The sequence below is a fragment of the Taudactylus pleione genome, unplaced genomic scaffold (genome assembly GCF_031769625.1).
Source record: "Taudactylus pleione unplaced genomic scaffold, aTauple2 ptg000537l, whole genome shotgun sequence".
Lineage (NCBI taxonomy): Eukaryota > Metazoa > Chordata > Amphibia > Anura > Myobatrachidae > Taudactylus > Taudactylus pleione.
The window spans coordinates 5,794,357-5,812,802 of record NW_028284939.1 but is presented as its reverse complement, the minus strand read 5'-3'; the positions used below and the strand labels follow the sequence as shown (position 1 = coordinate 5,812,802).

Sequence of the window (18,446 nt, the reverse complement as noted above, 5' to 3'; positions counted from 1 at the left end):
TAGGCCCCAAACTGTACATAATGCAAAGAAAAAAAAGAGGTGCAAGATGGAATTGTCCTTGGGCCCTCCCACCCACCCTTATGTTGTATAAACAGGACATGCACACTTTAACAAACCAATCATTTCAGCGCCAGGGTCTGCCACACAACTGTGGCTGAAATGATTGGTTCGTTTGGGCCCCCACAAAACAAGCTGGCAATTAATCTGTCCCTGCACAAACTGGCTCTATGGAGGCAAGATGTCATCCTCATCCTCCTCATCCACCGATTCCTCACCCTCTTCAGTGTGTACATCCTCACAGAGTATTAATTCATCCCTGCTGGAACCACAGGTCCCTCTGTACGTTCTGGAGGCTGGTCTCCCTGGAAGAGTTGATAATTAATTTTATGAACATCATCTTCTCCACATTTTGTGGAAGCAACCTCCTACGCCTTTCGCTGACAAGGTTCCCGGCTGCACTAAACACTCTTTCGGAGTGCACACTGGAGGGGGGGCAACTCAGGTAAAATAGAGCCAGTTTGTACAGGGACCTCCAAATTGCTTCTTTTTCCTGCCAGTACAGGTACGGACTGTCTGACATGCCTACTTGGATGCTGTCACCGATGTAATCCTTTAACAGACAGACGCACACTTGTCGCTGCTGCTTTGAGGATGCAGGTGCGGCTACAGCCCACACAATTCACAAAGACAGGAAAAAAAATAAGAATTTTTTTATTGTTTGTGGAGCGCACTTTGAGGGTTACACCACCCTTTAACAGACAAATGCACGCTTGTCGCTGCTGCTTTAAGGATGCAGGTGCGGCTACAGCCCACACATTTCACAAAGACAGAAAAAAAAAATAATAATTTTTTTATTGTTTGTGGAGCACACTTTGAGGGTTACACCACCCTTTAACAGACAGACGCACGCTTGTCGCTGCTGCTTTGAGGATGCAAGTGCGGCTACAGCCCACACAATTCACAAAGACAGAAAAAAAAAGAAGAATTTTTTTATTGTTTGTGGAGCGCACTTTGAGGGTTACACCACCCTTTAACAGACAGACGCACGCTTGTCGCTGCTGCTTTAAGGATGCAGGTGTGGCTACAGCCCACACATTTCACAAAGACAGAAAAAAAAGAATTTTTTTATTGTTTGTGGAGCGCACTTTGAGCGTTATACCACCCTTTAACAGACAGACACACGCTTGTCACTGCTGCTTTGAGGACAATATCATATGCAGTGACAGTAGACTTGTCAGAAATTGTTGGTACGTCCTTCAGTCCGGACCAGATGTCCAAACCGGCCCTTGACTTATGACACAGGCGCACGGTTGGCACTGCTACTGTGTTGATTCACGTGCGGCTACATCGCACACAAGTCACAAACACATAAAAAAAATAGTTTTTTATTTTTTGGAGCACTTTGAGGGTTACACCACCCTTTAACAGACAGACGCACGCTTGTTGCTGCTGCTTTAAGGATGCAGGTGCGGCTAGAGCCCACACAATTCACAAAGACAGAAAAAAAAAGAAGAATTTTTTTATTGTTTGTGGAGCGCACTTTGAGGGTTACACCACCCTTTAACAGACAGACGCACGCTTGTCGCTGCTGCTTTAAGGATGCAGGTGCGGCTACAGCCCACACATTTCACAAAGACAGAAAAAAAAAGAATTTTTTTATTGTTTGTGGAGCTCACTTTGAGGGTTACACCACCCTTTAACAGACAGATGCACGCTTGTCGCTGCTGCTTTGAGGACAGTATCATATGCAGTGACAGTAGACTTGTCAGAAATTGTAGGCACGTCCTTCAGTCCGGACCAGATGTCCAAACCGGCCCTTGACTTATGACACAGGCGCACGCTTGGCGCTACTACTGTGTTGATGCACATGCAGCTACATCGCACACAAGTCACAAACACATAAAAAAAATAGTTTTTTATTTTTTGGAGCACTTTGAGGGTTACACCACCCTTTAACAGACAGACGCACGCTTGTCGCTGCTGCTTTGAGGATGCAAGTGCGGCTACAGCCCACACAATTCACAAAGACAGCAAAAAAGAAGAATTTTTTTATTGGTTGTGGAGCGCACTTTGAGGGTTACACCACCCTTTAACAGACAGACGCACGCTTGTCGCTGCTGCTTTAAGGATGCAGGTGCGGCTACAGCCCACACATTTCACAAAAACAGAAAAAAAAAGAATTTTTTTATTGTTTGTGGAGCGCACTTTGAGGGTTACACCACCCTTTAACAAACAGACGCATGCTTGTCGCTGCTGCTTTAAGGATGCAGGTGCGGCTACAGCCCACACATTTCACAAAGACAGAAAAAAAAGAAGAATATTTTTATTGTTTGTGGAGCACACTTTGAGGGTGTCACCACCCTTTAACAGACAGACGCACGCTTGTCGCTGCTGCTTTAAGGATGCAGGTGCGGCTACAGCCCACACATTTCACAAAGACAGAAAAAAAAGAAGAATTTTTTTATTGTTTGTGGAGCGCACTTTGAGGGTTACACCACCCTTTAACAGACAGACGCACGCTTGTCGCTGCTGCTTTGAGGACAGTATCATATGCAGTTACAGTAGACTTGTCAGAAATTGTTGGCACGTCCTTCAGTCCGGACCAGATGTCCAAACCGGCCCTTGACTTATGACACTGGCGCACGCTTGGCGCTGCTACTGTGTTGATGCACGTGCGGCTACATTGCACACAAGTCACAAACACATAAAAAAATAGTTTTTTATTTTTTGGAGCACTTTGAGGGTTACACCACCCTTTAACAGACAGACGCATGCTTGTCGCTGCTGCTTTGAGGATGCAAGTGTGGCTACAGCCCACACAATTCACAAAGAAAGAAAAAAAAAGAATAATTTTTTTATTGTTTGTGGAGCGCACTTTGAGGGTTACACCACCCTTTAACAGACAGACGCACGCATGTCGCTGCTGCTTTAAGGATGCAGGTGCGGCTACAGCCCACACATTTCACAAAGAGAAAAAAAAGAATATTTTTATTGTTTGTGGAGCGCACTTTGAGGGTTACACCACCCTTTAACAGACAGATGCACGCTTGTCGCTGCTGCTTTAAGGATACAGGTGCGGCTACAGCCCACACATTTCACAAAGAGAAAATAAAAGAAGAATTTTTTTATTGTTTGTGGAGTGCACTTTGAGGGTTACACCACCCTTTAACAGACAGACGCATGCTTGTCGCTGCTGCTTTAAGGATGCAGGTACGGCCACAGCCCACACATTTCACAAAGAGAAAAAAAAAGAAGAATTTTTTTATTGTTTGTGGAGTGCACTTTGAGGGTTACACCACCCTCTAACAGACAGACGCACGCTTGTCGCTGCTGCTTGAGGATGCAGGTGCGGCTACAGCCCACACATTACACAAAGAGAAAAAAAAGAAAATTTTTTTATTGTTCGTGGAGCGCACTTTGAGGGTTACACCACCCTTTAACAGACAGACACACTCTCTTGTCGCTGCTGCTTTAAGGATGCAGGTGTGGCTACAGCCCACACGTATTACAAAGACAGAAAAAAAAAGAATAATTTTTTTATTGTTTGTGGAGCACACTTTGAGGGTTACACCACCCTTTAACAGACAGACGCACGCTTGTCGCTGCTGCTTTAAGGATTCAGGTGCGGCTACAGCCCACACATTTCACAAAGAGGAAAAAAAAGATGAATTTTTTTATTGTTTGTGGAGCGCACTTTGAGGGTTACACCACCCTTTAACAGACAGACACACGCTTGTCGCTGCTGCTTTGAGGATGCAGGTGGAATCTAGACGGGATTTGGAACCGGGGACACACTACCTCCATCAATTGTCTAAATCCCACTGCAGTAATGGCGGATACCGGACGCACGTCTAACACCAACATAGCAGTCAAGGCCTCAGTTATACGTTTTGCTTCAGGATGACTGCTGTCATACTTCATCCTCATCGCTAGGGACTGTTGGAGGGTCAATTGTTTAGTAAAAGTAGTGGTGTTCCTACTTCCTCTCTGGGATGATGAACAACTCCCAGCAGCAGCAACAGCACTAGGAGGAAGTGGTTCTTGATCTTTCCCTATTTTATTTTTATCGGAGAAAGTTTGGTCCTCCATTTATGTTATATTGATATATACGTGCGGTTAAGGTGCACACAAACACAGAAAATATTTTTTTATTTTTGCTGGAGAGTAGTGCACTTTGTGGGTTACATGACCCTTTAAGAAATGAGCCAGCCGGCTCTTTACTTATGGGACACAGGCGCACGCTTGGCGCTGCTCCTTTGTTGATGCACGTGCAGCCACAGTGCACACAATTCACAAACACAGAAAATATTTTTTTATTTGGTTTGGAGTGTACTTTCGGGGGTTACAGCACCCTTTAACGGTCAAGCCAGCCGGCCCTTTACTTATGACACAGGCGCGCGCTTGGCACTACTTTGTTGATGCACGTGCGGCTACTGCGCACACAATTCACAAACACAGAAAATATTTTTTTATTTGGTTTGGAGTGTACTTTGGGGGTTACAGCACCCTTTAACGGTCAAGCCAGCCGGCCCTTTACTTATGACACAGGCGCACGCTTGGCACTACTTTGTTGATGCATGTGCGGCTACTGCGCACACAATTCACAAACACAGAAAATATATTTTTATTTGGTTTGGAGTGTACTTTGGGGGTTACAGCACCCTTTAACGGTCAAGCCAGCAGGCCCTTTACTTATGACACAGGCGCACGCTTGGCACTACTTTGTTGATGCACGTGCGGCTACTGCGCACACAATTCACAAACACAGAAAATATTTTTTTATTTGGTTTGGAGTGTACTTTGGGGGTTACAGCACCCTTTGACGGTCAAGCCAGCCGGCCCTTTACTTATGACACAGGCGCACGCTTGGCACTACTTTGTTGATGCACGTGCGGCTACTGCGCACACAATTCACAAACACAGAAAAAAATTTTTTATTTGGTTTGGAGTGTACTTTGGGGGTTACAGCACCCTTTAAAGGTCAAGCCAGCTGGCCCTTTACTTATGACACAGGCGCACGCTTGGCACTACTTTGTTGATGCACGTGCGGCTACTGCGCACACAATTCACAAACACAGAAAATATTTTTTTATTTGGTTTGGAGTGTACTTTGGGGCTTACAGCACCCTTTAACGGTCAAGCCAGCCGGCCCTTTACTTATGACACAGGCGCACGCTTGGCACTACTTTGTTGATGCACGTGCGGCTACTGCGCACACAATTCACAAATACAGAAAAAAAAAATTTATTTGGTTTGGAGTGTACTTTGGGGGTTACAGCACCCTTTAACGGTCAAGCCAGCTGGCCCTTTACTTATGACACAGGCGCACGCTTGGCACTACTTTGTGCGGCTACTGCGCACACAATTCACAAACACACAAAAAATATATATTTTTTTAGCACTTGGGGGAGCACCCCTGACGGACAGAGCACCCCCTGGACAACACTACAGCACCCTTTTAGGACTGGGACACTGCACAGGACTTTGGAGTGGACACAGCCCCTATGGACAACTGACTGCACAACACAGTCCAGCCAGCCCCTATGGACAACAGCAGCACAGCACAACACAGCCAGCCCCTATGGACTTTGAAGTAGTGGACACAGCCATCCCCTATGGACAACAGCAGCACAGCGCAGCACAGCACAGCACAACACTACTCTGCACTACACTACACTACACTACACTTGACCATCGCGACCATCTTTTTGGCCGCTCGCTATAGCTGTGGGTGGTCACCCACAGCAATGCGAGCGGCCGGGAGGCCGCTCTAAAATCCATAGGGACGGCCCTGATTCAGAGCGAGCGCTCTGTCAGAGCGTCCGGTTCTGAATCAGTGCCACAGTCCCTAGAAGCCATAATTTTGCGCATGTGCCGCTCCTGGCACCTACTAGCTCCATGTAGCAGGCGTCGGGACCTGGCTGCGCAGAACTACTGCCTTCTCCTCTCCTCCTGCAGTACAGTTGCTGGGAGCACAGGCAGCAACAGCCGCCCTCATCCAAGAGGGTAGGAGTCACTGCTGGCCCCATCTATGTGGGGTGCGTATAACTATCATATTTATATTAGGGGTGAGCGGGTTCGGATTTCTGAAATCCGAACCCCCCCGAGCCCCCCCGATCCGAGTCCGATCCGAGTCAGGCTCGACTTTTCCCGCCTGACTCGGATCTGACATCGAGGCAAAACGTCATCATCCCGCCTTCCGAGTCTCGCGGGTTTTGGATCCTATATAAGGTACCCGCGTCGGCGCCATTTTCTCACTCGGCTGTGGACAGTGAAGAGGGAGGGTGGGAGTTAGTGCTGTGTAGTGTAGTGTAGTGTAGTGCTGCTGTTGTCCACTACTTCAAAGTCCATAGGGGCTGGCTGTGTTGTGCTGTGCTGCTGTTGTTAATAGGGGCTGTGTCCACTACTTCAAAGTCCATAGGGGCTGGCTGGACTGTGTTGTGCAGTCAGTTCCAAAGTCCTGTGCAGTGTCCCAGTCCTAAAGGGGTGCTGTAGTGTTGTCCAGGGGGTGCTCTGTCCATCAGGGGTGCTCCCCCCAAGTGCTAAAAAAATAATATATTTTCTGTGTTTGTGAATTGTGTGCGCAGTAGCCGCACGTGCATCAACAAAGTAGTGCCAAGCGTGCGCCTGTGTCATAAGTAAAGGGCCGGCTGGCTTGACCGTTAAGGGTGCTGTAACCCCCGAAAGTACACTCCAGTCCAAACCAAAAAAAAAATTATTTTCTGTGTTTGTGAATTGTGTGCGCAGTAGCCGCACGTGCATCAACAAAGTAGTGCCAAGCGTGCGCCTGTGTCATAAGTAAAGGGCCGGCTGGCTTGACCGTTAAGGGTGCTGTAACCCCCGAAAGTACACTCCAGTCCAAACCTAAAAAAAAATTATTTTCTGTGTTTGTGAATTGTGTGCGCAGTAGCCGCACGTGCATCAACAAAGTAGTGCCAAGCGTGCGCCTGTGTCATAAGTAAAGGGCCGGCTGGCTTGACCGTTAAAGGGTGCTGTAACCCCCGAAAGTACACTCCAGTCCAAACCAAAAAAAAATTATTTTCTGTGTTTGTTAATTGTGTGCGCAGTAGCCGCACGTGCATCAACAAAGTAGTGCCAAGCGTGCGCCTGTGTCATAAGTAAAGGGCCGGCTGGCTTGACCGTTAAGGGTGCTGTAACCCCCGAAAGTACACTCCAGTCCAAACCTAAAAAAAAATTATTTTCTGTGTTTGTGAATTGTGTGCGCAGTAGCCGCACGTGCATCAACAAAGTAGTGCCAAGAGTGCCCCTGTGTCATAAGTAAAGGGCCGGCTGGCTTGACCGTTAAAGGGTGCTGTAACCCCCGAAAGTACACTCCAGTCCAAACCAAAAAAAAAATATTTTCTGTGTTTGTGAATTGTGTGCGCAGTAGCCGCACGTGCATCAACAAAGTAGTGCCAAGCGTGCGCCTGTGTCATAAGTAAAGGGCCGGCTGGCTTGACCGTTAAAGGGTGCTGTAACCCCTGAAAGTACACTCCAGTCCAAACCAAAAAAAAATTATTTTCTGTGTTTGTGAATTGTGTGCGCAGTAGCCGCACGTGCATCAACAAAGTAGTGTCAAGCGTTCGCCTGTGTCATAAGTAAAGGGCCGGCTGGCTTGACCGTTAAGGGTGCTGTAACCCCCGAAAGTACACTCCAGTCCAAACCAAAAAAAAAATTATTTTCTGTGTTTGTGAATTGTGTGCGCAGTAGCCGCACGTGCATCAACAAAGTAGTGCCAAGCGTGCGCCTGTGTCATAAGTAAAGGGCCGGCTGGCTTGACCGTTAAGGGTGCTGTAACCCCCGAAAGTACACTCCAGTCCAAACCAAAAAAAAAATTATTTTCTGTGTTTGTGAATTGTGTGCGCAGTAGCCGCACGTGCATCAACAAAGTAGTGCCAAGCGTGCGCCTGTGTCATAAGTAAAGGGCCGGCTGGCTTGACCGTTAAGGGTGCTGTAACCCCCGAAAGTACACTCCAGTCCAAACCTAAAAAAAAATTATTTTCTGTGTTTGTGAATTGTGTGCGCAGTAGCCGCACGTGCATCAACAAAGTAGTGCCAAGCGTGCGCCTGTGTCATAAGTAAAGGGCCGGCTGGCTTGACCGTTAAAGGGTGCTGTAACCCCTGAAAGTACACTCCAGTCCAAACCAAAAAAAAATTATTTTCTGTGGTTGTGAATTGTGTGCGCAGTAGCCGCACGTGCATCAACAAAGTAGTGCCAAGCGTGCGCCTGTGTCATAAGTAAAGGGCCGGCTGGCTTGACCGTTAAGGGTGCTGTAACCCCCGAAAGTACACTCCAGTCCAAACCTAAAAAAAAATTATTTTCTGTGTTTGTGAATTGTGTGCGCAGTAGCCGCACGTGCATCAACAAAGTAGTGCCAAGAGTGCGCCTGTGTCATAAGTAAAGGGCCGGCTGGCTTGACCGTTAAAGGGTGCTGTAACCCCCGAAAGTACACTCCAGTCCAAACCAAAAAAAAATTATTTTCTATGTTTGTGAATTGTGTGCGCAGTAGCCGCACGTGCATCAACAAAGTAGTGCCAAGCGTGCGCCTGTGTCATAAGTAAAGGGCCGGCTGGCTTGACCGTTAAAGGGTGCTGTAACCCCTGAAAGTACACTCCAGTCCAAACCAAAAAAAAATTATTTTCTGTGTTTGTGAATTGTGTGCGCAGTAGCCGCACGTGCATCAACAAAGTAGTGCCAAGCGTGCGCCTGTGTCATAAGTAAAGGGCCGGCTGGCTTGACCGTTAAGGGTGCTGTAACTCCCGAAAGTACACTCCAGTCCAAACCAAAAAAAAAATTATTTTCTGTGTTTGTGAATTGTGTGCGCAGTAGCCGCACGTGCATCAACAAAGTAGTGCCAAGCGTGCGCCTGTGTCATAAGTAAAGGGCCGGCTGGCTTGACCGTTAAGGGTGCTGTAACCCCCGAAAGTACACTCCAGTCCAAACCAAAAAAAAAATTATTTTCTGTGTTTGTGAATTGTGTGCGCAGTAGCCGCACGTGCATCAACAAAGTAGTGCCAAGCGTGCGCCTGTGTCATAAGTAAAGGGCCGGCTGGCTTGACCGTTAAGGGTGCTGTAACCCCCGAAAGTACACTCCAGTCCAAACCTAAAAAAAAATTATTTTCTGTGTTTGTGAATTGTGTGCGCAGTAGCCGCACGTGCATCAACAAAGTAGTGCCAAGCGTGCGCCTGTGTCATAAGTAAAGGGCCGGCTGGCTTGACCGTTAAAGGGTGCTGTAACCCCCGAAAGTACACTCCAGTCCAAACCAAAAAAAAATTATTTTCTGTGTTTGTGAATTGTGTGCGCAGTAGCCGCACGTGCATCAACAAAGTAGTGCCAAGCGTGCGCCTGTGTCATAAGTAAAGGGCCGGCTGGCTTGACCGTTAAAGGGTGCTGTAACCCCCAAAGTACACTCCAGTCCAAACCAAAAAAAAATTATTTTCTGTGTTTGTGAATTGTGTGCGCAGTAGCCGCACGTGCATCAACAAAGTAGTGCCAAGAGTGCGCCTGTGTCATAAGTAAAGGGCCGGCTGGCTTGACCGTTAAAGGGTGCTGTAACCCACAAAGTACACTCCAGTCCGAACCAAAAAAAAATTTATTTTCTGTGTTTAGCCGCACGTATATATCAAATCGATATAACATAAATGGAGGACCAAACTTTCTCCGATAAAAATAAAATAGAGAAAGATCAAGAACCACTTCCTCCTAGTGCTGAAGCTGCTGCCACTAGTCATGACATAGACGATAACATGCCATCAACGTCGTCTGCCAAGGCCGATGCCCAATGTCATAGTAGAGGGCACATACAATCCCAAATGGCAAAGTTCAGGAAAATGACCTTGAAAAAGACATTTAAATCAGCTGAAGAGAAACGTAAACTTGCCAATATGCCATTTACGACACGGAGTGGCAAGGAACGGCTAAGGTCGATCCCTAGTATGTTCATGACTAGTGGTTCAGCTTCACATGACGATGGAAGCACTCCTCCCACTAAAAAAATCAAAAGAGTTAAGCTGGCAAAAGCACAGCGAAGAACTGTGCTTTCTAAGAAGATATCACAAATCCCCAAAGAGAGTCCAAGTGTGGTGGTGGTTGCGATGCCTGACCTTCCCAGCACTGGACGGGAAGAGGTGGCTCTTTCCACCATTTGCACGCCCCCTGCAAGTGCTGAAAGGAGCACCCACAGTCCACTTGCTGATATGCAAATTGAAGATGTCACTGTTGAAGTACAACAGGATGAGGATACTGGTGTAGCTGGCGCTGAGGAGGAAGTTGGCGAGGAGGATTCTGATGGTGATGTGGTTTGTTTAAATCAGGCTCCGGGGGAGACAGTTGTTGTCCGTGGGATGAAAAAGCCCATCACGGTCATGCCTGGGCAGAAGACCAAACATTCCACCTCTTTGGTCTGGCAATATTTCTATCCAAATCCGGACAACAACTGTCTTGCCATATGTACCATATGTAAAGGTGAAATAAGTAGGGGTAGGGACGTCAACCACCTAGGAACATCCTCCCTTATACGGCACCTGCAGCGCGTTCATAAAAAGTTACTGTCAAGTTCAGAAACTTTGGCTAAGACCGTAAGCAGTCCAGGGACACCTAAATCCCGTTGTCCTGTTGTATCCAAGCGCCTGCAAACCACACCGTCAACTCCCTCCTCGTCAATTTCCTCCTTAGTCAGGATCGGAAGTAGTCCTGCAGGCCATATCACTGGCATGACTGACTCTCCTATCCGGGATTCCTCCGGAGGATCCTGCATTGCTACGCCTACTGCTGCCGCTGCTGCTGTTGCTGCTGCTGCTGGGAGTCGTTCATCATCCCAGAGAGGAAGTAGGAACACCACTACTTTTACTAAACAATTGACCCTCCAACAGTCCTTAGCGAGGAGGATGAAGTACGACAGCAGTCATCCTGAAGCAAAACGTATAACTGAGGCCTTGACTGCTATGTTGGTGTTAGACGTGCGTCCGGTATCCGCCATTAGTGCAGTGGGATTTAGACAATTGATGGAGGTAGTGTGTCCCCGGTTCCAAATCCCGTCTAGATTCCACTTCACTAGGCAGGCGATACCGAGACTGTACAGAAACGTCAGAAAAAGTGTCCTCAGTGTCCTGAAAAATGCCGTTGTACACAATGTCCACTTAACCACGGACATGTGGACAAGTGGAACAGGGCAGACTAAGGACTATATGACTGTGACAGCCCACTGGGTAGATGTATCACCTTACGCAGCAACAGCAGCAGCGTCACCAGTAGCAGCATCTCAGAAACGCCAGCTCGTTACAAGGCAGGCTACGCTGTGTATCACCGGTTTCAGTAAGAGGCACACCGCCGACAACCTCTTAGAGAAACTGAGGGAAATCATCGCCCAGTGGCTTACCCCACTTAGACTCTCCTGGGGATTTGTGATATCTGACAACGCCACCAATATTGTGCGGGCATTACATCTGGGCAAATTCCAGCACGTCCCATGTTTTGCTCACACAATAAACTTGGTGGTGCAGAATTTTCTGAAAAGCGACAGGGGCGTGCAGGAGACGCTTTGGGTGGCCCGAAAAATTTCTGGCCACTTTCGCCATTCAGCGACTGCGTGCCGAAGACTGGAGCGCCAGCAAACACTCTTGAACCTGCCCCGCCATCACCTGAAGCAAGAGGTTGTGACGCGGTGGAACTCAACCCTCTATATGCTTCAGAGGATGGAGGAGCAGCAAAAGGCCATACAAGCCTATACATCCACCTATGACATAGGCAAAGGAGGGGGTATGCACCTGACTCAAGCGCAGTGGAGAATGATTTCCGTGTTGTGCAAGGTTCTTCAGCCCTTCGAACTTGCCACACGTGAAGTCAGTTCAGACACTGCCAGCTTGAGTCAGGTCATTCCCCTCATCAGGCTTTTGCAGAAGCAGCTGGAGAAAGTGAAGGAGGAGCTAAGACGGAGCGATTCCGCTCGGCATGTGGGACTTGTGGATGAAGCCCTTCATTCGCTTTGCCAGGATTCCAGGGTGGTCAATCTGTTGAAATCAGACCACTACATTTTGGCCACCGTGCTCGATCCTAGGTTTAAAGCCTATGTGGTGTCTCTCTTTCCGGCCGACACAAGCCTGCAGAGGTGCAAAGACCTGCTGGTGAACACACTGTCAGCTGAAGCGGAACGTGACACGTCAACGGCTCCTTCTTCATTTTCTCCCGCAACTGGGGCTGCCAGGAAAAAACTTAGGTATCCTAAGCAACCCGCTGGCGGTGATGCAGGGCAGGCAGGACCAAGTTTGGACATCTGGTCCGGACTGAAGGACCTGGCAACAATTTCTGACATGTCTACTGTCACTGCATATGATACTGTCACCATTGACAGAATGGTGGAGGATTACATCGGTGACAGCATCCAAGTAGGCATGTCAGACAGTCCATACCTGTACTGGCAGGAAAAAGAGGCAATTTGGAGGCCCCTGTACAAACTGGCTCTATTTTACCTGAGTTGCCCCCCCTCCAGTGTGTACTCCGAAAGAGTGTTTAGTGCAGCCGGGAACCTTGTCAGCGAAAGGCGTAGGAGGTTGCTTCCACAGAATGTGGAGAAGATGATGTTCATCAAAATGAATTATCAGCTCTTCCAGGGAGACCAGCCTCCAGAAGGTACAGAGGGACCTGTGGTGGTGGATTCAAGTGGGGACGAGTTAATACTTTGTGAGGATGAGGATGTACACACTGAAGAGGGTGAGGAATCGGTGGATGAGGAGGATGAGGATGACATCTTGCCTCCGTAGAGCCAGTTTGTGCAGGGACACATTAATTGCCAGCTTGTTTTGTGGGGGCCCAAACGAACCAATCATTTCAGCCACAGTTGTGTGGCAGACCCTGGCGCTGAAATGATTGATTTGTTAAAGTGTGCATGTCCTGTTTATACAACATAAGGGTGGGTGGGAGGGCCCAAGGACAATTCCATCTTGCACCTCTTTTTTTCTTTGCATTATGTACAGTTTGGGGCCTAGTTTTTCTAACTGCCATCCTGCCTGCCACTGCAGTGTCACTCCTAGATGGGTCACGTGTTTGTGCCGCCCACTCGTGTCGCTTAGCATAGTCATCCAGCTACCTCGGTGCAACCTTTTGGACATAAAAACACTATTGTGAGGTGTGAGGTGTTCAGAATAGACTGGAAATGAGTGGAAATTAAGGTTATTGAGGTTAATAATAGCATAGGAGCAGAAAAACCTACAAATTCTGTGATTTTAGCTGTTTTTATGCTTTTTTTCAAAAAAATACAGATCCAAAACACAAAACCCAGAACCCAAAACACGGAAGGGTGGTTTTGGCAAAACCAATCCAGATCCAAAACACGAAGAAAGATCCAGATCCAAAACCAAAACACAAAACACGAAAAGTGGCCGGTGCACACCCCTAATTTATATAGCCACTAATGTTAGCCTCTTCTCACAATTGTCATCTCTCATCTCCTCGTATGTAATTGCATCAGACCATGGATGTTACTCATGTGCGATTTGTGTTCTCTCCCCAGAATGGCCGGATACTGCCGCCAGGGAAAGGAGTTTGGAGGAATCTGCTTCATTAGGCTGAGCAAACCGATCCTGGAGCAGCTGCCCAGGAGGAAACTAGTAGAGGTAATATAGGTTGTGTTTTCAGAGGGGATAAATATTTAGGGATAGAAATTAGGATGTGATGACCCTCTGACCTCCCCATATGTCCCCCCATGTCCCATCCACATCTCCCTCCATCCTCCCCCCCCTTACCATGCACAGGGGGTCAAAGTAATTTACAACACTGAGACTAATGAAGTACTGGAATGAGATAATGGGGAGAAGAGAGGACATTTTCAGAATATACAAAATTTTATGTAACAAGTGAAAGTTTTCACCAATTATCTAATAGTACATAGTACAGTGTTTGTCTCCTTCGATCTGGTGTAACTCACATCTGGAAACATAAACCTCAATCGTTTTTAACAAGCAAAGAGTGTGTAATGTCTGTGTCATTCTTACTATAACAGGCCCATTATTTGGTGTATTGCAGAGCTTATTGCACGAGATGATCCATGCCTTCCTGTATGTGTCCCAAATAAGGGACACGTCTCATCATGGGGAGGAGTTTGTGAGGGAGATGGAGCGTATAAACAGCCTGACTGGTGCTAACATAACTGTAAGTACATAGTCGTTTATAAAGGGTCCATGTATTTGGGAGGAGAGGGGAGGCCATATACCAGCCAGCTGTATGTGGTGAGACATTGGCAGGATTCCTGGTGACCCTTAGGCCTGGCACACACGTTACCATAAGGTTACATACCAGCCAGCTGTATGTGGTGAGACATTGGCAGGAGTCCTGGTGACCCTTAGGCCTGGCACACACATTACCATAAGGTTACATACCAGCCAGCTATATGTGGTGAAACATTGGCAGGAGTCCTGTTGACCCTTAGGCCTGGCACACACGTTACCATAAGGTTACATACCAGCCAGCTATATGTGGTGAGACATTGGCAGGAGTCCTGGTGACTCTTAGGCCTGGCACACACATTACCATAAGGTTACATACCAGCCAGCTGTATGTGGTGAGACATTGGCAGGAGTCCTGGTGACCCTTAGGCCTGGCACACACATTACCATAAGGTTACATACCAGCCAGCTGTATGTGGTGAGACATTGGCAGGATTCCTGGTGACCCTTAGGCCTGGCACACACGTTACCATAAGGTTACATACCAGCCAGCTATATGTGGTGAGACATTGGCAGGAGTCCTGGTGACTCTTAGGCCTGGCACACACATTACCATAAGGTTACATACCAGCCAGCTGTATGTGGTGAGACATTGGCAGGAGTCCTGGTGACCCTTAGGCCTGGCACACACGTTACCATAAGGTTACATACCAGCCAGCTGTATGTGGTGAGACATTGGCAGGATTCCTGGTGACCCTTAGGCCTGGCACACACGTTACCATAAGGTTACATACCAGCCAGCTGTATGTGGTGAGACATTGGCAGGATACCTGGTGACCCTTAGGCCTGGCACACACGTTACCATAAGGTTACATACCAGCCAGCTGTATGTGGTGAGACATTGGCAGGATTCCTGGTGACCCTTAGGCCTGGCACACACATTACCATAAGGCTACATACCAGCCAGCTATATGTGGTGAGACATTGGCAGGATTCCTGGTGACCCTTAGGCCTGGCACACACGTTACCATAAGGTTACATACCAGCCAGCTATATGTGGTGAGACATTGGCAGGAGTCCTGGTGACCCTTAGGCCTGGCACACACGTTACCATAAGGTTACATACCCCATTAGGAGTTAATTTGCCCGTTCTTATATTACACTGCATAATGTTATCCTGTATTATTCTGCGTATCCCTATCATGTATGTAATTATGTACAGGACAGGAGAATTTAGAGAGTTTTCATGCAATCAGTGAAATGCTGTCACCATTTGTATCTATAATTTGTTTTATTTCTACTATGTGATTAGATGTACCATGACTTCTATGCAGAAGAGGAGGCACTGAAGAAACACTGGTGGCAGTGCATGCGATGCCAGCTCTACCTAAAGCGGATGAACAACTGGCCGCCATCTACTAGGGCAAGATGGTGGTCAGTGCACGAACAGCTGTGTGGGGGAGAAATCCGCAAAGTGAGGGAGCCCCATCGCCAAGGTAAGAAACATAATGACTCTTCTGGGGCTCAGACCACTGAGTTCTCTCTCTGTACTCACCTAAGTGTGACTATATTCCGCAATATACTGATACATTGCCCGGGGGAAGGAAATCCAAATATTGCACATAGGCCCCAATCAGGACAGGAGCCACATTGTACAGATCACACCACTGACGTTGGGTGAGTGACGGTTTGGGGGCAGGCGGCATACGCCCATTTATCACAGCGTAACGTCACATTATAACGTTACACATAGAAAATGCTGAGTGTGTGCAACCCTCACAGTCAGACACCAGTGGCCTGAATACATGATTATGTGTAACATTATATCCTGTAATATATCACCTTATATGTGCTGAGCAGTGATAAAGGGCTCTATTTACTACAATCCGCATATTGAATGCGGATTGTAGTGTGATATTACCGAGTGAATTCGCATTGCGAATTCAGGCAATATCACAGGGATTTACTATAAATCCCTTGCAGGGACAGAGCTTGCGATAAAGCTCTGTCCCTGCGGATCCCATCCGCACTGTAGTCGCGGTATTTTCGGAAAAAATACAGCGACTACGAGCCCGCGCATGCGCCGACCCACCACCGCTACTACCTCCCCACCGACGCTAAGCCCCGCCCCCCGCGATCGCGGACCCCTGCGACCACCCCTCCCCCCCCTGCGACCCCCCTCCCTTCATTACACTTACCTGTATCCTCCTGGCCTCCGGTGGTCTTCTCCGGGCTTCCCGATCAGGTGATCTCCCATACTGCACTGGGGCCCGATCACCTGATGACCGGGCCCCAGTGCACTGTGGGAGACCAGCTGACCGGAGAGGAGCCATCACCGGAGGCCCGATCACCGTTCCCTGGATTCAGGTAAGTAAAAAAAAAATATTTAATTTTTTTTTTCTTTTTTTTACAGCAATCAGCTTGCGGTCTGATTAGACCACATAGCTGATTACTGGTACCGGCTCCCGCCTCTGCTCTCCCCGTTAGAGCAGAGTGGGAGCCCGGTAACCGGGGGAGACCCTGGATAACGCCACCTCCAGGTGGCGTTATTATCACAGGGCTTCCCCCGGTATTTTTTTACAATTTATTTTTAGTAACTTGCACACAGATCACATTTCCCATTACAATTATGGGAAATGCGATCTGCTTTACTAAAAATAAGTGATACTAGGGGTTGGAGTAGAATTTTACTAATTCTACTCCAATTGCCCTGTAATAACTACAGGTGAAACTAAAATAATGTGAAAAGGGTGTGAAAACACCCTTTTTCACTTTATTTTAGTAAAAATAATGTTAATAAATAGAGCCCAAAGTCCTGTGATGTACCCGATAACTGCCAGTAACCATAGGAAGATCACCTTGCACAATGCACTTGCTATGTCTCTAATTGATACTTGTGTATTATAGGAAGGAGGCGGCCGAGGACCACTAGTGATGCACCACGTGATGAGGCCTCTCGCACACCAGCAAAGAGAGCGAGGAAGGGAGATGCCATATAAGACACTGGCGGCCGCCCTCATTGTGCCTGTCACGTGTCGGGATCTTAGTCCCCATCAGCGGGCCCAGCGGAGACATATCATCACCGTCCGTGCTCCTTCTGGTCATGCTTTGTGCTCCTGAGACCCTGGCCGGCACATATCCACGTGAGCCTAACAAAACCCATCTGGTAATACCCACGACAGCGGAGCATGTTCGCCGCCATCTTGGTTTAATGTGACTGCATCAGCCTACCAGATTCCAGCAGTCACAGTCACATGACCTGTCTAACCAATAGGCTCTGGGAGCACCCTATTTAAACCTCCACTACTGGCATAGTCATTACCAGAACAACACTCCTCCCTGAGATCAGTATCCTGCCTCCTGGCTGCAGCGGCTCCCAGCTCCTGTCACCTGCAATTACCAGTGTATTCTGTGCCCATTAGCTGCAGTTTTCAAGCGCTCTGGACTAGTGCTTCTGCCTACACATCTCTGCATTCAGGTGCACTCTGCAGCTGGCTACCATCAGCATCCAGCATTTACATGTGAGCATCCTGTACTCACAGTGTGTGTCCTGCATGGTACCTGTCCCCAGCTGCCTGATGTGTCAGTATTCTCTGCATCTGCTTCAGTCCACATTCTACCAACAGGGCTGCCCTGCATTTGCCCCTATATCAGCTGGCATCCTACCTGCACCTGTGTCCCCTATCTGTTCCTGGGAACACGCAGCATTCTGTGTACCTACACCACCTACAGGCTGCCAGCAGTACTACAGCCACCCTAATGCCTGCCCTAATCACAGACTGTATTCACACTGCTTCCGGCACTTTATTCAACTTTATAGGTGGTATAGACAGTGTGCCAGTCAGGGGCTTGCTTTCATCATCAAACTGTGCCCACATCGTGCACAGAGGCGGGTTGCCAATCACCATACACCTGTGGCACCTTTTCTAAAAAGGCGCCGGAATTACCTCTGTTTTCTACAGCATCAGCCGCTGCACCCGGATCCCAGCAACGTTGTGCACAAGATGGCTGCTGAGGAGACACTGACTGTTAGAGGCCGGGGCGGACCGGGAACTGACAGTGGCCCAGGAAAACACACCATTAGCCTTAGCCCAGGAGTGGGCAATTATTTCAGCTGAAGGACCACATGTATCAGCTACAGTACCTGCCTATTATGCTAAATAAAGTCATAATGTGCTGTCTCTAAACAACTAATTCCTGATTGTATGAGGGTCACATCTCTGATACATCTTTACTACAAATACTCCTGACTCAGGGGCTTATTCACTGACCATCTCAGTACTGG

General features: G+C 48.0%; 1 protein-coding gene across 1 annotated transcript; it reads left to right on the top strand.

Annotated features, from left to right (window-relative positions):
- Positions 1–13,474: 13,474 nt before the first annotated feature.
- LOC148500965 (DNA-dependent metalloprotease SPRTN-like) lies at positions 13,475–17,160 on the top strand. Its single transcript, XM_088451102.1, has 4 exons — positions 13,475–13,612; positions 14,022–14,147; positions 15,474–15,657; positions 17,069–17,160. Exons 1-4 carry the CDS (start codon positions 13,475–13,477, stop codon positions 17,158–17,160), a joined length of 540 nt encoding a protein of 179 aa, XP_088307228.1.
- The last annotated feature ends 1,286 nt before the right edge of the window (positions 17,161–18,446 follow it).

Coding starts and splice junctions, on each gene's coding strand:
- LOC148500965 (XM_088451102.1), top strand. CDS start 13,475: ATGTTACTCATGTGCGATTTGTGTTCTCTCCCCAGAATGGCCGGATAC. Junction 13,613..14,021: donor CCAGGAGGAAACTAGTAGAG/GTAATATAGGTT, acceptor GGTGTATTGCAG/AGCTTATTGCACGAGATGAT. Junction 15,658..17,068: donor GAGGGAGCCCCATCGCCAAG/GTAAGAAACATA, acceptor TGTGTATTATAG/GAAGGAGGCGGCCGAGGACC.